At 36.7% G+C, this 22,344-nt stretch overlaps 2 protein-coding genes across 10 annotated transcripts; one reads left to right on the forward strand and one right to left on the reverse strand.

Moving 5' to 3' along the window:
* The first annotated feature begins 551 nt into the window (after positions 1–551).
* LOC133304736 (cyclin-dependent kinase G-2) lies at positions 552–21,200 on the forward strand. 9 transcript variants are annotated; one of them, XM_061504792.1, is made up of 8 exons: positions 553–2,732; positions 3,199–3,334; positions 3,483–3,571; positions 3,758–3,869; positions 3,949–4,055; positions 4,208–4,838; positions 5,957–6,040; positions 20,946–21,200. In XM_061504792.1, exons 1-6 carry the CDS (start codon positions 1,021–1,023, stop codon positions 4,305–4,307), a joined length of 2,256 nt encoding a protein of 751 aa, XP_061360776.1. In that variant the 5' UTR covers positions 553–1,020; the 3' UTR covers positions 4,308–4,838; positions 5,957–6,040; positions 20,946–21,200. The 9 variants fall into 9 exon arrangements, with proteins under 9 accessions (XP_061360777.1, XP_061360776.1, XP_061360771.1 ...); XM_061504787.1 differs by lacking the exon at positions 20,946–21,200 and having other exon boundaries at positions 4,208–4,378; positions 4,447–4,838; positions 5,957–7,969; XM_061504786.1 differs by lacking the exon at positions 20,946–21,200 and having other exon boundaries at positions 4,208–4,378; positions 4,450–4,838; positions 5,957–7,969.
* On the reverse strand, positions 9,171–20,935 carry LOC133304737 (uncharacterized). Its single transcript, XM_061504794.1, has 6 exons — positions 20,439–20,935; positions 19,546–19,977; positions 19,056–19,362; positions 17,869–17,982; positions 9,525–9,665; positions 9,171–9,420 (listed from the first exon to the last, which is right to left on the reverse strand). The coding sequence occupies exons 1-5, from the start codon at positions 20,922–20,924 to the stop codon at positions 9,646–9,648; spliced, it is 1,359 nt and encodes a 452-aa protein (XP_061360778.1). The 5' UTR covers positions 20,925–20,935; the 3' UTR covers positions 9,171–9,420; positions 9,525–9,645.
* Positions 21,201–22,344: the final 1,144 nt, after the last annotated feature.

Consider the following 22,344-nt stretch of genomic DNA (forward strand, 5'->3'; position numbering starts at 1 on the left):
AAAATATTATGTGTGTAAAAAACTTTGTCGGGTCATATTAAATGATAAATGGAAGCCTTTTTTTATAATCAAATATTAACCTGTTGACAGTGACATAGAATCGAAATTAAATCACATAATAAGATTCTTCTAGTGGATAGATATCATTCATAAATGTTATCTGCCGTGATCTATCTCTCTTCTTCTATTATTTATTTATTTCTTTTACTTAAAAACTTAAAATGATATAAGTTTGTATCTTTTAAAATGATACATATTCTTTCTTTGTATTTGGAAAATTTAATTGTATTTTTAAATGGCTCGGTCACAAAAATACGAGATCTACACCTTTATTTTTTGGTCCAATGTCTCTACTCTTACTTAAAATCTATCTCTTTCTCTTAGTTCAAATAATACAACTTTACTCTTTCCTTCTTTCTTTTATTTTTATTTTTATTTTTATTTGCTTGGAAGATATACGCGAGCATATTCACTTGGCTTCTTTTCTTTTCTTTCCCCTCTGAACATTGATCTCGAAATTTATTAAGTGGATCGTATAGGGAGAAAAACTAGCAGTGCTCCGTTAATTTTCTTTTATTGGTCAAACAAACACGCCTTGTTTCGTTTTTGCTCCTTTTTTTTTTTTCCTCGACAAAGCGTCGCTCTCTCTTCTTTGCAGTCGCATCGCATCGCTTATTCGATTGCGTTGTATTTTTCGCTCTTTCCCTTTCAATTTCATCATCGGTAATCCTCCTTATCAATCATTATTTTTTCTTCGCCTTTTCTCTCTCTCTCTCTCGATGCGTAAATTTCTAGGGTTTCGTTTCTAATCCCATCTTTACCTTTGTATTTTGCCTGATATTTGATTAGATCTCGCTTCCTTCGTAGGTAGGATTTCTGTCTGATTCTTGCGAATTTTGTTCTTCAATTTTGGGGATTCCCTGTTTTTTGGGTTTAGGGTTCTACAAAAAAAAAATAGAAAAAGAAATCTATCTTCGTTATAAAGGGGGATTTGGGGTTTTGTTCTAGGTTGATAGATATATGGCGGCTGGGAGGCATGGGGGTTACCGCGACAACGAATTCAGGGACCGCGAGTCCAACTTGGATGTTTCTAGGCGTGGTTTCGCGAATTCGAAAGAAGAGTACGATCGGGTTCGGAATGGTGGCCGTGATGTTGTGAGAGGTGGGAGCAGGGATGCGAGAGATAGGATTAGGATGAGGCAGAGGGATATCAGGGAGAGAGAAACCGTTAATGGCAGCTACCGGTCATCTTCGAGTCGGAGTGACTCCGGCAGCAGTGGTGGCGGCCTTGGCCCTCGTCGGTGTGGGTTTTCTGTCAAGGCAATGGATAGAGAGCCTGGTGAGCTTTCCAGTGAGAGTGGGTCTGATGATGCTATTGAATCAGAATCAGGGGTGAAAAACTGTGAGGTTGGTGTGTTTGAAGAAAACAGGACTCGGTCACCACCACCACCACCGGAGAGGAAAAGGAAATTTTCGCCTATAGTGTGGGATCAGGATGACAAGGAAGTGAACGAGTCATCCAAAGTTAGGGTTTCCTCCGCTGCTGTGACTGCTCTGCCTCCTCCACCTCCGCTGCCTAAAACGTTCCTTCAGTCGCAGTCACAATCGCCAAATGCAATGTGTGGTGGAGTTGAAATACATCCTGTCAGAAACAGAGAAACTGAGGATCTTGAGTTGCCGACAGCACCTAAGATTCCTCTGCCCTCTCCTTCAGGTTTGCATTCCTTGTCACCAAAACAGACTTGGGGTAATGATCAGGAAGCTGAGCAGCCAGAAGGTGAAGATTATGTTCCAACTCGTAACATATCTTCTTCAAGATGGGCAGCTGGTGATAACTCTCCTGGTGATGAGGGTGAAATCCTCGATGATGAGGAAATGCCTAAAAGAAGGAGGAGGCTGACTCCTGTGTTGTTGGATACTAGAGTAAGGAACAAGCTATTGAGCCCCGAGGAATCTAAAATAGAAGGTTTTGAAAGGGCTAGAGCTAAATCATCCGAGTCTGAAGAAAGAGGTATCCATGGAAGAATGTCCAGTGGTGATGATCATCCTGGTATTGAATCAGAGAAGGATGACTATATGGAGATTGATGCTCAAGGCAGGAAAAGTGAAACCAGCAACAGTCACTCAGATACGGATTCTGAAGATGCAGATGATAGCCGAGAGACTCCAGAACCTCCAGCTCCACCACAAAGAATGGTCAACATGCTTCAGGGTTGTAGAAGTGTTGATGAATTTGAGAGATTGAACAAAATAGATGAAGGAACGTACGGTGTTGTATATAGGGCTAGAGATAAGAAGTCTGGGGAAATTGTAGCATTGAAGAAGGTCAAGATGGAGAAGGAAAAAGAAGGGTTCCCTCTGACTTCTCTTAGGGAAATAAACATTCTTCTTTCTTTTCACCACCCATCTATAGTTGACGTTAAGGAAGTAGTGGTAGGTAGTAGCCTTGATAGTATTTTCATGGTTATGGAATATATGGAACATGATCTTAAAGGACTAATGGAGGCAATGAAGCAACCATTTAGCCAGAGTGAAGTAAAGTGCTTAATGATCCAGCTTTTAGAAGGTGTGAAATATCTTCATGACAATTGGGTGCTTCATAGGGATTTGAAGACTTCGAACCTTCTTCTAAATAATAGGGGTGAGCTAAAAATTTGTGATTTTGGGTTGGCTCGTCAGTATGGGAGTCCTTTGAAACCATATACGCACCTGGTGGTTACTCTTTGGTACAGGTGAGTGGTATTTGCTTATATATATATATATATATAGTCATATCATAGGCTAATTGGTATTACAATCTTCATTGTAGTTTAATTGTTTTCTTGTGAATTTGAAAACCATGTGGTCATGTTTGATTCTCTGTAATAAAACATAATCTTTTAAGTTATTCTGTAATAATAATTAAGTAGCAACACTGCAAGTTAGCTATTACTTACCTTGTCTTTTGACATTTAGGTCATTAGGTCAATATTTACATTCTCATCCTTTCTTTTTATAGTGGCAATGCTTTTAGTGAACATACCAATCAGCTCGTCTGTTAGTCTGTCATCTCACTTAGGTGCTGATGTTTTCATTATTTACATTTGCCTTCAATTTTATTTTTTATTTTATTTTTTTTGTATTTTAACTAATCTTTGGCTGCATTCTGTTGCAGTGATAAGAGATCATTTACCTGACGGTTGTCTATCTGTTTCTCAGGGCACCTGAACTTCTTCTAGGGGCAAAACAGTATTCAACAGCGATTGACATGTGGTCTCTAGGTTGTATAATGGCTGAGCTATTGTCTAAGGAACCACTATTTAATGGGAAAACAGAATTTGATCAACTTGACAAGGTATATGTTAAATGCCATTTTTTTGTATCAGATAAATTCTCACTTTATATTTCTCTTCCTTTTAATTTCTGGTGTCTTGTTCTTACTTCTTAACCACTTGGTCTTAAAGTGGTTGCTGCTCTATTGACATTTGTTGTTTTACTTGCAGATTTTCAGGATTCTTGGCACACCAAATAAAACAATTTGGCCTGGGTTCTCAAAATTACCTGGAGTCAAGGTCAATTTTGTCAAGCACCAGTAAGTACTTATGATTTCCTTTATTTAAGACATTGACTGTTTGATTAAACTGTTCTTATTTTTTGCCACTGTTTTCCCAGGCTTCCAACTTTGGGTGGTTCTGGTTTGGCTATCTGGCCTCCTTTGGTGATTTGTTCTGTTACACAACTTTTCTACTTTGTATTAACAACGGAATGTTCCTTTCAGGTATAACCTTCTCCGTAAAAAGTTCCCTGCTACATCATTCACTGGATCTCCAGTTCTTTCTGATTCTGGATTTGATTTGTTGAACAAGCTCCTAACTTATGACCCTGAAAAGGTAAAGGTTGCATGAGCTACGCGAATTAATTTGGCAATAAATATTTCTTAAGTATTAAGAATAAGACCTGTTACTGCAGCGGATCACGGCTGAAGATGCTCTTAATCATGAGTGGTTCCGTGAAGTTCCTCTTCCTAAGAGTAAAGAGTTCATGCCTACATTTCCTGCTCAACATGCTCAGGACAGGTATTTTGAACTAATAGGAAGCTGCTGGAGCAAATTTTTTTAATTGTTCATCTGACACACATTACACAGTTGTTCCCAAGTGTCTGGATAAAAGAGGATGGTTGTGTCAATCAGGAATGCTTGTTTGACAAGTTTTATCATTATGTAAATAGGCGGATGCGGAGAATATTAAAGAGTCCAGATCCTTTGGAGGAGCAGCGCCGGAAGGAGTTGCAGCAGGGTGAATCAGGGACTGGTGGAATTTTTGGCTAAGAATGGTGCTATCTAAACCTATGTCTCAATAATCATTCTAATACACTCCGCCGAATGCTTGCATGTATGAGGTGAGGGTATGCACTGAACGGAAGTTGCAAGCATTGTTTGTTAGACGATCACTCTTGCTGTTTTTTAGCAGGAACTTATTGGTTTGAGCAGAGATGTATTCTTTTACCTCCTGGGAACCAGATTTATTTCAGGTTAACATTTTTCATGCTTGGTCTTTATATAGAAATACATCCGGGACACTGCTTGCAGTTCAAGATGTGGCATAATTGCCTTCTGAAATTAGGAATAGTCAGTGTCTGCCTAAACTTGTGTATGTAACATATTTTCATTGGCATATTGTAAACATTTTATCTGGTTTTGAGTATTAAAGCAGTATGGATTTTCTATCAGCTATCAGTTCTTTTTTTTTTTTTTTTTTAATATTCACATTGTGTTTGCAAGAGACTGTTGGTGTGAAGTGGAAGAGGGCCTTCTGTGCATCTCATTGAAGAAATTGACAGTGACTTTATGCTTTAAAAGGTAACGCATTCCTTTGATATCTTGGATATTAAGGAATGGTGATACATATTGTCTGTGAGGAGTGATAATGTCTAGAAGCCAAAGTTATCCTGCTGGCATGGAATGATGTTTGATGTTTGTTTATTAGTTTTGCATTTTTATATGGGGGTGGTTTTAAATTCTTGGCTGTGTATTTTGTTCGTTACAAGTCTGCTACTTACGCAAATTATTAGTCTATTGAAGAAGTCATCAATTGCGTTTGAATCATTCTGTTGAATTCAATATTGTGGATGGCATGATTTGCTATGGATTATTTTATTGTAGATCCGACAATTTTGTTTAGAATCAATAATCACTTTTTGAGATTTTGAGTGGGTGCAATCTCTTTTTCTCGAGCACAATGAACGGCTCTTAGGTGAAATTTATGTTCTATTTTTTTTTTTTAAATTGAGAAGCAATTGATTTGTTTTACAAGAATTTATATGCTGTCATAGGTGAATGCTAACGGTTCTTATATCCAAGTGAGGTGAATTTCCAAGAAGAATTTCATGGGTTCTTGTGGTAAAAATTTAGGACTATGCTAGAAGATTTTGATTTGGGCTTTAAATATTGAACAATGAAGCATCAATGAAAGTGTGAAAGTAGTCTTTTTCCTTTATACCTGCTAGTTAGAAAATCCTTCTGTAATAACTAATAACGACTGTCACGGCTGTGTTTGAAAAACATTTTTGTGCTTTTCTCGGTTTGAGCAGACTGTGTTTTAAGGTACTGATTTTATTGAGGCCAAACTGTCAATGAACAGTTATGGATGATCCATGAATTTGTAACTAATTTTTTTTTCTTTTGGGGGGGGGGGGAGCGGGTGTTTCTTATTTATCTATTTTAATCTGTTTTCTATGTAAGTTTTTGACCCTTTTTTACAATATTCCCAATGACAACAAAATATACAACTAATTTTCAGCTTGTTAAGCCGCTTGTGTATTGTAGAACCAAAGGGTATTAACAAATTCTTTAACGCAAGTAGTGAAAAGGAAGTAAAATAAATTCTCTTATTATCATATCTATTTGTCATCTGAAGATTGAAGTTTTGACAAATACATAAACTCTTTTATGACATTTGTCTGCAAATGTCACTGCAGTATCAAAGCAAGCAGGTTGAGGAGGTTACCAGTATTTCCTAAAGTATAGAACTTCAGTTAGTTGTTCCTTCAGGCTCTCTAGAGGTACAATGCAAACCTTGGTTTGTTATGATGTGTTTCTGCAGTTCTTGCATCTCCATGGATTTTAAGATCAGAATTATTTACTTCTCTTATTGATGATGTAGTAATTCCTTTTGTATTGTAGACCCCCCTCCCTCTCCCCTCCTTTTTTTTTTTCCAGAATGAGATGTGATGTTTTATGACATTGAGGTAATATTGATTGCTTGAATGTTCTTTTAAATTCACGGTAAAGTGTATGATCCTAACATTTTTTTTTTTTTTGAGAAACTGTTTTCCTTGGAAGAAAGTTGACCAGGGCTAATAATGTAAATTTCTGATTCCTTCTGGCTCTAACAACTGTAACCAGGTTTTTACTTTAGGTTCCCTCTATAAAAATTTCTAAATACTATGTTACTTCTGTACAATTTGCATCAGGCTCTAAATTACTGTGTTTGAAATCTGGAGCCTTAAACTAGATATCCTCATGTTCAATGGTGAAATTTAAGGTGGTCAAATTGAGAGTTTGCTCGGTTCGATCCCCGTATGTCACTTGTGGAATTAGTTTAAATATCTTCATACCTGACCTACCTTGCATTTCAAATTAGTCCCATAGTCGGTTCAAAGAGTTAAAACTTGTGGGGATACCTGGAGGAGCCAACTCGCCTCAAAAAAGTAGTTAGGGTTGGATAACTCCAAAAATAAAAATTGAGAGAGCTTGTTTGATATGAAATTTAATCTTTTGGGAATTAATTGTTGGTTTATGGTTACCCGCTATTTCTTAGTGCTCCAATTATCTTATACCTATTAAAGGAATCAAGTTGTCAGCATCTACAGCTTTTGTGCGTTGTTTTTCAGTGCTTGTATTAAGAATGGGTTTTCTTTCTTTTTTTCCTGTTCATATATTATTTGGTTTTTCATTGTTTTTTTTTCCCCATCCTTGACATATGGGATATTTATTTAACTAGTGGGATCTAGTTGCTTCGCTTGCATGCATTTGCTAATAATTGATGCATTTTTATAATGTTCTTTATGATACAATTGATAATTCTATTAATTCGTATAGCTGGGATATTGGGTTGTAGGAGATGTAAAGCGTCCACTTCCCATTCAATATCATTTACTGGAGGATATTGTAGTAAGCATAAGTTTTGTGGCTTTTCTTTTCCTCCCTTTCTGTAGGCTGTGGCAGGTTGTGACATTGAATTTATTCTGTTTTTAAGTGCAATGTGGGTTTGGGTGGTGGGTCTGGGGTTGTATTTGACAGGTTGCCTTTGTGCTTTAAGAATGTGCAATCAATTTTACTTTCTGTGCGGTTGTAGCATTGTGATTGTTGTATGCAATTAAATCTTTGGTGAATGAGGACTAGTTAGACTATGTTGAAGGATTTTGGGAGATGATTAAAATAGACTAGTTAATCAAAACTATTTTCTAGGAATTTGGAAGTTAGATAGTTGAAATGGTTGTGACGTTGAGGAACAGACTATCATGATTTGCTTAAACTTGCTTCATGGTGCTTTTCTATCAAGCATTAGGGTTAGGTATTGTGTAAGCAGTACGTGATCCACACAGGAAGAGGCACTCCTGACCTAAATGATGGTGCGTCACCAATTCATCACTTGGACACAGGCCAGTAGGATTGATGGCGCTAAACATGGGGCAATGCGTGTAGTTGAATTTTGAGAGATCGAAGCATAGTTACATGAGGCATGCAGAGGCGATTTGGCATATGGTTAATTTTATTCTTCTATTTATTTTTTGTTTCTACCAATGTTTTATAGTTTACATTTTATTTTATCTGTTTGAGGCAACCATCGAAGTATTTTGCGTGACAAACATAGAAGGCAATGGAACTTCCAAATAAACTAATTCGACCTGAAGGAGAGATGAATTTTGAGGGTATTTGAACTTTAAATGGCAAGCAACACAAGTAGGCTCGTGCTATGTAAAGGCAACGGTGTATGTGTGCGATTGGTTCAACGTAACTGACTATTTTGTTTTATTTTATTACGTTTTTTTAATTTTATTTTCTATTTCTTACATATTTTTTTTTTAAAAGGGTTTGGGGTGGTTCTTCTAGGGTTTGCTCACCCGATGTGGAAGGTAAGATGTAGATGCGTTGGATTCAGTAAACAACTGGGCATTAATCAAAAGTTAAATCTGAATTAAATAAGTACTTGGATGAAGCGATAGGGAACTATTCAGATTTTGATATCTTAACTTGGTGGAAATCAAATTCAAGTCGATTTTCAATACTTGCAAGCATTGCTAGAGATGTGTTAGCTATACCTATCTTTACTGTAGCCTCTGAGTCAGCGTTTAGCACTGAAGGAAGGGTACTTGATCTGTACTGTAGTAAATTAACAGATAAAATAGTGGAAGCGCTTGTCTTCACACAAGATTAGGTAAAATGAACACCTTTTTTGGAGTTTTCAAATGAAGAGCTTGAGAAAATTGAGGAAGGTAAGATAATAAAATTAATTAAGATGTTTTTATTATATTGTGATTTAATAATTAATTAGATTTTTTTTTTTTTTGCAAAGATGGTTTCCCAACAAGATGCTACCTATTCGACCTCAATTGCCCTTAATATTGATTGACCTTAAATGGTTAATATTGTTTTGATTTGATTGAATTTATTTTATCTCCAAGAATTTAGTTTTATCCTGTCTGGTATTAATTTTCCCAACTGCACACTTTTCAGCATACCCCTATTTTATTCAAGGGAGATAAAATATGCCATTAGTAAATTGCTCCTGTGATGAAATGATATTCATATATTGAACTTGTTGCCTTTACTTGATGATGTTGTTCGCATGAGAAGGAAATATAAATTACTAATATGTATGCCATTACAAATGAACAATTACTACAGTGAGAGAGCCAATGTCTTCATCTTTATACTCTTTCTCTGTTTGCATAATGTGGTTTGTAAAGGCTGATAGTGACTGGTCATTAATAACATTGGTCGAGATCCCTTTTAGGAAAAGATGGTCTTAGACGTGTCAAAAAATTTGTTGCTTTCTCTGTGTGTTGAAAGGGAAATAGAGCTAATTTTGAGTTAGACATTCCATGCCCGTTTTGTTTAAATGGTAATTTTTCATTGCGTTCAAAATGTTTATGGATAATAAGGATAATGGCAGCGAAAGAATCCCAGACACTAATGCCCTTCCAACGCTGCCTCCCAAAGAAAACCCATTTATGTTTCAAAAATAGTAAATCCTTTATGAAGAATCCTCAAGGAATGAGTTTGGGCTTGTCACTTCTGATTCCCTACTTAATCCTTCGCAGAAAAGTTTCACCTTGCTAAGTAGCAGAAGCTTCGCTTTGTCACAGTTGAACACAGTTCCAGTACCAACATATACTGAACCTTGAATACCATCAAGCCCTTTCATATTGATCCATGACTATGATGAAAGTAACATTGTAGACAAAAGGGTTCAATATCATTTAGTGAAATGAAATTTGCACTCATATTTATTAAGTTTGAGTTTAGAAGAACAGAACTTACATCAAAGAACATAGTGTTACGATTAGCTTGCAATTTTTGACTTCCGAACTTGCAATTTTTGTATGTTTATGTTGTGTCTCGGAGCCCGACAATTCTTAGCCCAACCTCGGATTCAATTAGCTCAACTTTCTTCGGGTCGGCCTGCGGAAGCGTTGGTAAACAATAACAACAAATCAAAAATAAAGATGGGGGAAGAGAACACCAAGAATCTTAATGTGCAAAACCTCTTCGATGTAAAGAGTAAAAACCACGGGACCAAGTTCTGAAAAATATCCATTATGAATAATGGGATTTACAAAAGATTATCTCTGGCTTAATAACCAGAGGACTTTACTCAGAAGTGCCTTACACAAGTGTTTCTCTCTGTAAAGGAGATAAGGAATCCTACTCTACATAGTATTCTTCTTCTTTAGCAATGGCGTTGGGTTTCTTCCTCAGAGAATCTTCGTCTCTGATTTGCTCTTTTCTCCTGCACGTTTCTCTCTCTTTTCCTTCTTCTTCTTCTTTTTCGCTATCTAAGGACTTAACATCTAAGCATCTCTTATAAGTAAGAGATTAGGGCACCCATTTAATTTGGGTCGGGTCCATCATGGGCCACAGACCCAACAGTTGGAACATTTGCACAAAAATAAGAAGGTAATAGGTAAATGATATATTTAATAATTGGTCTTATACTCCTGTTTAATCTAATCATTTACATAATGTTTCCTATAGTCACTTGTTTATGGTTATACATTAGTGCATAAATTTCTAGTCTCATCCAATCCTTAGTAAGAAGCTCTTTTAAGTTCATGACAAATGTCTTACTGCCTATAAAATCTCCATGTTTAATTGTGTTGCATAGATTTAAGTCTTCTAAAGCTCCTATTCAAAGCATTAGATGCATATTTACATTGAGACTTTTGATGTGATTTTGAATAAGCGTAGCAAGAGAAGAGTATTGAAATTTACTTACATGATTGCTTCTCTTGCCACATAATACCTAAATTGGACAAATTATATCCAATTTGACGAATCAGTATTAGACATTTAATGAAGGCTAGATGAGTTGTTGTGATGTTGAAACATTATCAAGTTGCAGTTTTATACAAAAATTTTGTCCAAAATAATTAGAAAACTTTGCAATCTTTTTTTCTTTTTTCTTTTTCTTTTCCAAGAATAAAGAGGGGAAAAATCTTCCTCAAAACTGGTTCAGAAACAGTTCAAAACCGGTTAGGAAATTATTCTAGTTCGGAACTAGTTTGAAACCAGTTCAGAATCGGCTCGGGTCAAATCGGTTCGAACCAAAGCGAACTTGGTCAAATAATTGAATCCGTTTAAATCGGTTCGGTGCAGTTCTTCAAAAAATCTAGTTTGGGACGACCTATCCATAGTGTCAAATCTCACCACATAAGGTTCCTCTATGTATAATAGTGAGGGAGTAATTACAAACGATCCTTTCCTAAACATCAAATCAAATTTGCAGCGAGTTTTTGTTGCTATACTCGCTGCATGTTGCTGCGAGTTTTGCTATGTCACATGCAATTTTTTTTACCGTTGAGATTTTACTCACTCATCTTTTAGCGAATTTGTCTCCCCCATCCATGTGTCATTGAAAAGCAGAAATCAGACAGATCGTGACCACTTAACTCGCTACAACTAGTAGCATGTTTTGTGGCCTGTTTTAAAGTGTCATGCGGCCACACTGTACTTGATGGTAGTTGTAACGAGTTTTGTAACATGATATTTTGGCAAAAAAATTTACCCTCGTGGCATACATACATTTTGTATCCATAAAGGTGGCACAAATGTCATTGTCTCACTAATATTAAGATTCTCTCGTTTTCCTTAAGAGAAAAAAAGGTCGAGAAAAGTACACAAATTTATTGTTATTATTATTATAAATGACTCATTATTACATGTGCAAGGGTCTTATATATATATATATATATATATATATATATATATATATATATATATAAGTGAGAGTGAGTTCTCTTATATCCCATTAATTTTGTCTCTCGTTTTCCTTGGTTCGAGCCGAAGAAGCAATGTCACTCGATCATTAGCAAATTGACTGCAATCTTTTTCTGTACGTGAGGATCCCACCAGAGCAACCTCTACTTCTAATAGGCCATGAACTAGATCAAAATCATTCTCAATGAGCCCATAATAAATGATCCCATTTTTCTCATCAAGTCGGGGTAGAGACCAAAGGTCTTGAGCGACCGATCCGGCAGAACAACTTAAAAGATAAAGAAGTATCGTTAATTTATTCATGCTCGTTCCAAGTTTGAAGTACCACTTATACAAATAAGAACCCCCCCCGGCCGTTATATAAGATCTATAGAGCAATTACTTATAAGTACATTTTGTGAAAAAGCTTTTCCTATCTGATAGAAAAGGATTCCATGATCCTGAACCGGCAAATCCCAAGTTTGTCTATGAAGAGCAGATCTAATTAGATTAGTGTCTATAATATATTCCTTTTGTATAATACCAATCGATATGGCCTCATTGGTATGTGCTACAAGATATCGTTCATTGAAACCTATAGTTATGGACCCGAATCCATTAGTATGGACCATTTTCTTTTACAAGTGAAATCCCCGAGTATATGAAAGAGTGAAAGAGTGTATTTAATTTATTCGAAGCTATTAGAGCTGGATCTACTTTTTCGGGAATATGAGTCGAAGCAATAACAAGAATATTTTTAGTGGAATATCTTTCACAATCCCTGGAGAGATAGTTCACTAATAGACCGCAGGATAAGTAATTCGACTCATTCACATTCAGATCATGAATGTTCGGAATCCATATTATAGTAGGTGACATTTCTTTTGCTAATTCGAATTGAAGGGTGAGATAAAATCAGTCTATTTCTGACATCATATCCAGATGTAGCATATTCATCATAGTTAGAAGCTCCAGCTCCATATCAAGGTCACGGTCGATATCGTTACAATCATCAATATGGTCACTATCGTCACTCTTATCAATAAAAAAACTCCTAGATTTGTTATCCAGGAACTTGTTTGTAATGAAAGGAATATAGGAGTTTGTCGCTAGGTATTTGACCAAATAAGATCGTCCAATTCCTATAGAACCTATCACTAAAATAACCCTACGGGTAGGGCTAAGCGGATAGTTGCAAAAAGAACGCCTGATGCGTGGAAGACAATATGGACAGAGAATATAGTGCAATATGGTCTCTACTCTTTTCAGCGACTTTGGTTCCATATATACTTATCTTAACTCACAAAAATTTTAGAATTCCTTCCCATGTTATCTTAACTCTTTGTATCATAAAAATTTCTTTCTCATCATCATTATTTCTTCTCTCTTTTATACACATTTTGAATTTTTTCAAAATGAGTGATGGAATGATTCAATAATTGCCATTTTATACTACAATGGGATAAGATATTTTGGTCCTAATGGTCAAATTTTTGAAGGAGATACGAAATATCTCGCATAAGCCCTCGGTGATGTTATAATTTTCTGAAGAAAATAAAATACAAGAAGTTGATATTACAACGGGATCAATCTCTGTCTCGGTTGGCTGCTAGATGTGCTTTGGGTAAAGAGAGTTGGGTTTCTGTGGAGATTGTTGAGGATGAAGATGTGGCATTAGTAGTAGATACATTTCAAAATGATAGTGAGCCTACTTTTATTGAACAATATGTGAAAGTAGACTCCGATGGACAGTCTAGCACTCAACATTCTCTCCCTTCCATTCACTCCATCAACCTTAACAAGGAGCTATTGGTGAATTCGGAAGATAGATCTGTGTCACCCCCGCTCCCAACAATGTCGTTTGAAATGCTTCCTCCCCAAGATGATTATAATCCAACTCAACGTACGGACAGCTCCAACGACGAGGCAGATGAAGGTGTTGTTCCAAAAAATGACTCATCTGACACCGACCTCGACGACAATTCCGATTCATGTCCATCTACCACAGCGTGTCATCCGATTCCTTCACGGGGGATTGTCGGAATGAGCGACCTACCAGTGGCAGGTTAGTAACTTTAAATCGCTACACATATTGAATATAATTGTGCAACTACACATGGTGATTCATTTCTACGCATATGTGCTTATACAAGAGATGAGAGTGTTCCATTTTGGTCTAATATAAGTCATTTCAGACGTATTAATTGGGCACACCCAGATCAAGAGTTGCCAACAATAGATGGAGCACAAGTACTTAATTGGCAGATGTGTCAAGAGTTGTATAAGAACCAAGTGTTTGAGAACAAGCACGATGTGCAGATGGCAATAAAGCAATTTTGTATGGCGGAGTATCACATAGCCATTGTTGAAAAAAGTGATACCAAAAGATTAAACATGGTATGTCAAAATCACAACGACAGTTGTTCATGGAGGATGAGGGCACACGTTAAAAAGGGCGACACTGAATGAGTTGCTAAAACTCTAGCTGCATTGTTGGGTAACTGCGTTTGATTATAGAGCCTCGTTTGCTGATCGTGTTGTCTTTCATGAGGAGATCATTCCCTTTGTCTATCATTGTGCCTGTAAAGAGCGTGTTCATCCCTACAAATATTAGTCCAATTGTAATATCTCTTTTCTTGAAGCCTTCTCCTAACAGGATTGGTATTAGTATCGGGGCTTCTATCACACCTTTTTTTCTCTTTGTAATCTCTACAGTTAGCAATAAATTCCTTAAGCTTCTCTGCTCTGATTAGTGCCTCAACAGTGTTTTTAAGGTCGTAACAATCCTCAGTTGTATGGCCAACATCATCATGGAATTCGCAACACTTGGTTTCGTCGCGCCTTCCGTTTTTCTTGAGTGGGGCAGGTTTTGTTATGTTAACAAAACTGTCTGAAAAATTTCTTTAAGAATGCGCCTGCGAGAAGTATTTAAAGGTGAATAGTTGTCAAACTTCTCCCATTTTTTATTTTCTTTAAAGCGCCTTTGGTAGTCTTTTTGAAAATGCTTCTCAAAGTTGTCGAGATCTATTTTCTCTACAGGGTCTTCACGAGACCGCTTATAATCTTCCAAATTTATGAACTTTTCGGATCACGCTCGCAATTGGTATCGGCCATATCCCAACGACCAAGCTTGCCATCAAGGCACAGAGCAGTTTGAGGGATTACCATTACACGATTCTGGCCTGAGAAATTCACCTTGGTCTCAGCCAGAGTGACTAGTCATGGTCCCAGTAAAAGCGACCTACCAGACTCATGGAAGATCTAAAATATTTGAAGGTGATCCCAGTAGGCTCCCATGCTTGACTAGAGAAAAATACCAGACAAACTTCAGTCAACAACTCGAAAGAAGATGCGTTGCAATTCAAAGAGGCGAAGGTCAGCTCCATAAACATAAGACTTCGGCAAAAAAAGCCAAGTCAGAATGAATGACTTCATAAGCGAAATCAACTTGATAAAGCCGCTGCAAAAGAAACGGGACCCAAATTAAAAAGGCACGGCAGAAGAAGTCAGACTCACATTCAAAGAGGTGAAGCCTGCCTCCATAAATGTAAGACTTTGGCAAAAGAAGTTGTGTCACAATAAAAGCCACGATATGCAACAAAATAGAATGAAGAAGAGCAACAATCTTCATAGGGTGAGACGTCGTTAAACAAATTTTAGAACTTGGACTAAGGGAAAGATTCCAGCCCAGAAAGTGAGATTATGAAAAAACTTAAGCCCAACACAACCCCGACAACCTAATTCAGAAAAGTTGGCCAAGATATAAATGCTAGAAAGCATGAAGAACCAAAACAACGAAACCCGAGCAAGGCGGTATAACGTAAGATCAGCCAGTCCCCAACAGGACCTCGAGTAAAAAGGTCGAGGGAGAAATACTGGAGCAATATATTCAGTACCCGGCTCACGAATTCAACATCAAAATAACCCAGGTTTCGAACTACAAGTCCAAACATCGAATGTGCCTTTGTAAAGGTACAAAGAAGAGCTGAGGTGAGAAAAATCGGGCTCAAGGAAGAGGCAAAAGTCGCCTCCCCAAACTCAAGACTATGGCAGATGAAGCCAAGTAAAAAAAAAGTCATGGCAAAAGAAGTCATGCTCGGATAAAAAGGCCATTTCAAATTAAGCCAGCCTCAGGTAATAAAGCCACTGCGAAAGAAGCAGGGTTCAAATAAAAAAGGCGAACATTGATTCCCCAAGTTAAACGACTCTAATCAAGTCACAATAAATAAAGCCACGACAATCTAAGCATGGTTATAATCAATAAGACAAGCAAAAAGCCAAGCATACTTGTGAATAGCCCCGCTTTAGCACGCTATAGCAGAGTTGCGTTGCCGTGCAGCGGCCGGCCGCCACAGATCGCGCCATGATGGTCAGGCAAAGTATAGCAGATGTAGCGGCCGCTATTGTAGCTGAATCGCGGCTACAGTAGTTTATGCAAAAGTGTTCTTGTCGTAGAAAGAAGAGATTTACAAGTTAGATACAAGTGAAAGTGAAGATGAAGATTTGGATGTTCATTATTTCAATTATGATTAGTTCTTTAAGTTCTTTGATTTTGACGTTTCACTTAAGTGGCAGTTCAGAATTTGGCCTAATTTGGAGGATCAGCCACTACGCGCCGGTATCCGAGATTAATAAGTATGAAGCCGAGACAATAATTCTGAAGTCGTGGTGATCCAACCCGGCCTATGATCGATAAGAAAAAATGTCTCAATTCAAGTCAATTCCAATAAAACCATGGCAAAAAAGCCAAGTTCAAACAAAAAGAGGCGAAGAACTGTCTCAATAAACTTATGACTGGCAAAGAAGTCCAAGTTTCGAAAGCTGCGACATGCGAAGTTGGGCTACGAAAAGAAGCCTCCATCAATTTAAGCCTTCGCCAAAGAAGTCGAGCTTAAGCAACTCTAACAAAAAAGAACGGCAAGACACATCATAAAAGTAAGATAGAAGTTGAAATTGGAATGGCCATGTAAAAAAAAAAGGTCGGAAACAAACTCAACAGTGTACTTCACAACACAAAAAGAGGATCAAGCCCTCAGAAAAGGAAGGCATGCAGAGCGACACAAGAACGCCAAGCATATGCCAATTAAGGATGGACCTAGATGTGTCCAAGGTGCAAGAAAAACATTACAGCCCGGCAACATGAACACTCGAACTACCGAACTAGGGGCCAACTGTTATGGACCCATTTCATGAGCTCATATCTTAACAACATAACAACCTATAATAGATTAAAGAGATAAGGATAATCCCAAGAGATAAAAGATGAAACAACTTATCTTATCCCCCAACAATCACAATCCTATCAGAACTCTACACCTACAGGTAATCCCTTCTATAAATAAAAGGTCAAGCCTCTCAGGTATACACTATGAATTCCCTACTCTCTTGCCTATTATTGAGCACACACCTCACACCTTGGCTATACACCTATTATTAATGCACAGTGTTTGGTACATTGGCTATATGCCCGCACGATATCTCTTTCATAGATATCTCTGAACGTATACATCTATCACTTAAGCGGTGAATATTTACGGTCTACCCGCAACAGTTCCCTAAATTTTTTAAGGAAAAGTTCAAGAATCAAATCACTGCATTTCTCTCGCTCTCCCTACCTGCGGTTACCCACACTTACTATTCTCCTTTCAGTAGCCATGCAACTTAAAAACTTCTTTTTATAAAGATCAAGTTAAAAGGGTTACGCATAAAGACCAAAAGTTTAATTTAACCAATATTTAACTATTATGTACTTATGCCTAAAATAAAGGAATGCCCATTGAATTATGCTTGGATACACTCTTGCTCTAGCTTCTAGCCCCTCTAAAGCAAAAGAATAAAAATTCAATAGGAAAATACTCTAAAACGTCACAGTTGTCTAGAGGCTGAAATCTTCGAGTCAGTTGCAGACATGATTAGGTGCTCTGATCCTTCAATTTCATCCCGCGCAAACCTTGGTTTATGAATCAGAGCAATTTGAGTATGCCTGCTATGAAGAATTAGAGTCCAAGTAGGTAGAAAACCCCAAATGGATCTTTTAAGCTAGTATAATTTAAAGCAAGTTGTTTGCTTGCATCATGTGCAAACTATAAATCATAAGATGAAGTACACTGATGAGAGCAATGAGGATCATGAACAGAATTTTGGAGACACCTTTGTTTCGGGCATGAAGCCAAGTGCTTTAACAGCAATGCCACAATTCGGTTCTATCATTTTTACCTCTGCATGGCTGCTTGTGCATGTAACATTCTGGCATGGCTTATACCAAATTAAGTAACCTCGGTCATCAGGAACAGATATAGCTTTTCGTGGGGGGGCTTTCAATCAAAACGATAACGGTAACCCAGAAGACCTAAATCCAAAGATTTCTTGGTATCAGCGAGCAAATTTTATCCTTATATTATTGTCTTACCTAGAACAAAGGTGACCAGACTTAATTCAAGGAAAAATATTGTGTTCACAAGAGACCGATCAACTGTCCATCCAAATATAGTGATTCCTCCAGGATTCGTCTGCAAATACATTACTGCATATCCAAAGGAGTCAATAAGCATGAGAACCCTAAATATATAAAACATGCTAAAGGCCTATATTCAAGTGTTTCAACCAGAAAGAACAAGATTTCTCAACTTGAAAATATATTTAAAAAGTGGGTTGTGATTTAGCATGACTGCCAAAGATCAACATGGGTAGTAAATAAAGTCATAAATCTATAAACAAGGAAAATTCAGAGAACTAATCTCCCAAAATACAAAAATGAGAAATTATACTTTTGCAAAATGGTGATTTATGCTGTCATTATTATGAGGACAATAGAATAACCTAGTGGAACTTTAGGCTTTCAATATTTTCTAAAGAGATGACATGTTTGTGGCACATTACATATGGAAGATGGTTTTAAGAAGTTAATAGGCTAATTTAATCTGACTGTATAATAACAAATGTTAGCATTCCCTGATGTACTAAAATGAAACAACCATATGAGGCTAGTTTTGGTCCATGAAAATGTGGGATTAACAAGGGTGAATATAAAACGCATATATCCTTTTCAGTGGGAAATTACAAGAAAAATGTTTTTCCTTCTCAAGCTAAATACTTCTTTAACTGGATAAAATGTTAACAATCTGCCCTGAATGTACAACATGAAGATTTTACAATCACAATTAATAAATCCAGAAAACTACTTTCTAACGTTACACGTTTTCTCAATTTGATCTTTCCAAGTTCTAATTATACCAATCTGTCCTTGAAGTCTTAATCCATCTCAATTTCGTCCTAACATACGCCAACACCCTTTACAGCATTTCATTTAACATTATCAGATTATTTTAGGCTCTAAGGCAAGATGAAATTATAAGCTTTACAAGGGCAAAGCATATAGGATGATTTTGTGCATTTTAAGTAGCTTGAAATTATGCAAGAAATTTTTTGTAAATTCTCGGAAAGGTCACTAATTGGGATAAAAAAATTTATAATTTATGACATGCAATAAAAGGGTATACTTAATGGGTATGACTATAACCATTTCATTTTTGTCACTAGTTAGAGGAACTTGTGAAATTCATCCGTTTACAGACAGAAGGGGATTGAACTACGTACCAAAAGCTTGTCTCTTGTGATGTGAGGACATATACAAACCCAATTGGGTATTGGTAGACATTCCAGCGTAATCCAATGACTCTAGATCACTTTCAGAATAGTCTATATGCAATGAGCTTAAATGGTTTGCAGCCTCCAAGTTCCCCACACTAGCAGAGCTTCTCATTTGAGATGCATCAGAAGATGTGCATGTTGCCAATGCATGCCACCTGCTTGCAAGTGAAACAATACCTTGGGCCCTATGAGATATTCTTGTTGCTGCATGCAGACAAATAATGATGCAGACGACCTGAACAAGTGTGGATACCTGAAAGAATGGACAGCAGAAAAGAAATGGAATATAAATCATGTAACTGGAAAGCTCTAAATTTTAACAAAAGCAAGAAGCAACACTCCATGAGAGCTGGATACCTGCCTTAACTGAAATAAAAGGAACTAATTCCTTCAATCTAAATGCATAAAGAATTTGAACATAAAGAGATAAACTTACAGCAAAATCTCCACCATTTACGAAGCTAAGTAATCCACCATATCCGGTGATCTGCAACAGAGTCACAACTTGGCTAACTGTGACAACCAAGAACTCTAGAAGAAGATAGATTCTGAACCTATGGCTTATCTTGGAGAGATGATAGCGCAACCGAATGTGCTCCTCCATAAAGACTAAAACATCAGTATCCCTTTGCAAGAGCTTCCCATAATCATCAAAGTGGATAACTTGCAAATTGCAAACCAAGTGAAACAAAATGCTGGCCGCCAGAGAGATTGCACTCACGTATGTCCAAGATATAATCAAACCGAAAAAAATTGCAAGCGAGAGCCCCCAAGACCCATGTTTTAAATGTGTAATGCGAATGATTTCTCGCGTTGTCTTCAGAAGGAAACACGGCAACACCCACAGAATGAGCAAGCGCATAGATCCCTAGGAACAGAGGAACAAAAAAGAAAAAGAAAAAGAAAAGATCAGCATTTAGCTAAGGTTTTCCAAGTTAAGACAATTGTAACATGTTCATAAAAATGACATAAGGAAGATTAAAACATTCCATGTTAACTCTTATTTTTGAAAATGATCAAATAAGGGGAATGTTTACTTCCAAACTGTTGTATCCAAACAGTGTGTTGTTTTTCTGTTATGCGGTTATGCAGTTACGCAGTTAGTTCATCCTCTCTATAAATCAGCGCTTCTACACATTAAAATCTCACTTTAGATGAAATGAGAATTCAGAGTTCGTGAGATAGTAGTATCTAGAACCCTAACAACGTCAAATAGAATAGAAAAAAGAGAGAGAAAGAGTTGTGTGAAGTAAAGTAAAATAGCATTGAAGCGAAGTAGTAGTAGTAATAAGCGCAGATCGGAAAGAGAAAATAGAAGAGAATGAATACCGAAATCTGAGTGATGTAATCGCGGTGAAAGGAAGGTAACTGTCCAGAGTTGCGGTCAACGAAGAGGAACCTACGGAGGCCATACTTGCGGAGACTGTGAGAAAGACAGAGCAAAGAGACGGCGGCGAGGCACGCCTGAAATGCAACGATGGCCATCTCGAAGCTCTGTATCTCATACCTTTCGCACTTGGAACACGAGCACATCCACAGAGCCATCACAGGCATCACCACACCAACCGCCAAGAAAACACTCCAAGCCACGACGAAACTCAACGGTGAATCCTGCTTGAACCCTAGAACCGTTAATAACTTCTCCAAACGCGCCAGGCTCTCCTCCACTCCATTCTCCTCGTTCTTATTACCATCATCTCCTTCTCCTTCTACTCCTTCTCGTTCTTGTTGATTTGAATTTGAAGTTAAAAGAGGGGTTTCGGTTTGAGTGTGATTATGTGCTGGTTGCTCTGTTTGTATTTGGAGATTGTTCATCTTCGCTTTCTTTTCTTGCAGGCGACAAGAAGAAGAAGAAGAAGGATTTCCTTTGTTTCTTGAGTTTCATTTCATCTTGTTCGCTAGGACGAATCATTTCACTTTCACACACACAATCAAGCAACGCGCCTTGGATATAGTGTGGTGTCGAATTGTTAGATCCGTTGCAACCTAGTTTCTTCTTGTGACACGTTGCATTTCGTAGACAATCTGAACCGCGGATGGTCTTAGTTTGCTATCCCTATCATGAAAATGAGAGTGCAGGGTATGTCGGCGGAGTAGGTGAGTTTGTTGAATTGCTGAATTATTTTGTAGTGTTTGAATGTTGCGTGGGAAATTGGATACACTTATTTATTTCCTTTCCCTACTTAAATGAACTTGTCTGTAAAAGATTAAAAAAATAAAACGTAAATCACTGAAATCGAGATCGAAACAAATGCATTGCACAATACCTGAAACGCGGATTTTTTATTTTTTTTAAATGCTTAAATTGATTTATGCATAAAGGTTTTTACATTATCCGTGAGTATGTATGGAATTTTAAAATTCACCTAAACTTTAGAAAATATATGATTAAAAAATAATTAGAGTTAATTATTAAGAATTTTAAAAAAAAAATTTTGGCAACATTAAGAATATATATTTAAATTAAGAAAAATACTATTGTCATTTTAAAGTACAAAATTTTATATCATTTTAAGTAAAACGATATTATTTTGGGAGGATTATTTATATTTTATCTCCTTCACTTTTTCTATTTTTCTAATTTCATGAAAAAATTGAATGTAAAAAATTATTTAATATGCATTAAAATGACAAATATTTTTTCTGTTAATTAGAGCATAATTTAAGTTTAAATTTTAAATAATTTGAAAAAAATAGAATTAATAATTAAATCACTTTTAAACAAATATAATTCATTTAATAATTAAATATAAATTATTATCTGTTGGGTAGCTAATCAGGTGAACAAAAAATGCTCCGAACGCTCCGACACGGTGTCGGACACGCGGTCAACTTTTTTCGACACATTGACCATTCCGACACGCGAATTTGACCGTATCTAACACGTTGATCTCTCTATCTGATATTATATCTCTTTCTCATCCCAGTTCTTATTTTTTTATTAAAGCTTTCATCTTTATAACGTGTTGATGGATATTATTAATTTAGTTTCACTTTTTTGTTAAATTATTAAATATTAAATAAAATATACACTATATAAATTAAAAATATTATTTAATATTAAAACGTGTCCCAACGTGTCAAAATTCATAATTTTTTAAGATTGGCGTGTCAGAGTGTCATGTCACGTGTCGCGTATCGTATCGATGCTACATAGCTAATCACTATTCCTTCAAGGGACAAAGAATATCACTAACCCTAAAACCAATAGTTAAAATAAAACAAATTCCTTGTC

Source organism: Gastrolobium bilobum, unplaced genomic scaffold (genome assembly GCF_033153095.1).
Source record: "Gastrolobium bilobum isolate Gb01-03AN ecotype WA unplaced genomic scaffold, APGP_CSIRO_Gbil_v1 utg11974, whole genome shotgun sequence".
NCBI lineage: Eukaryota > Viridiplantae > Streptophyta > Magnoliopsida > Fabales > Fabaceae > Gastrolobium > Gastrolobium bilobum.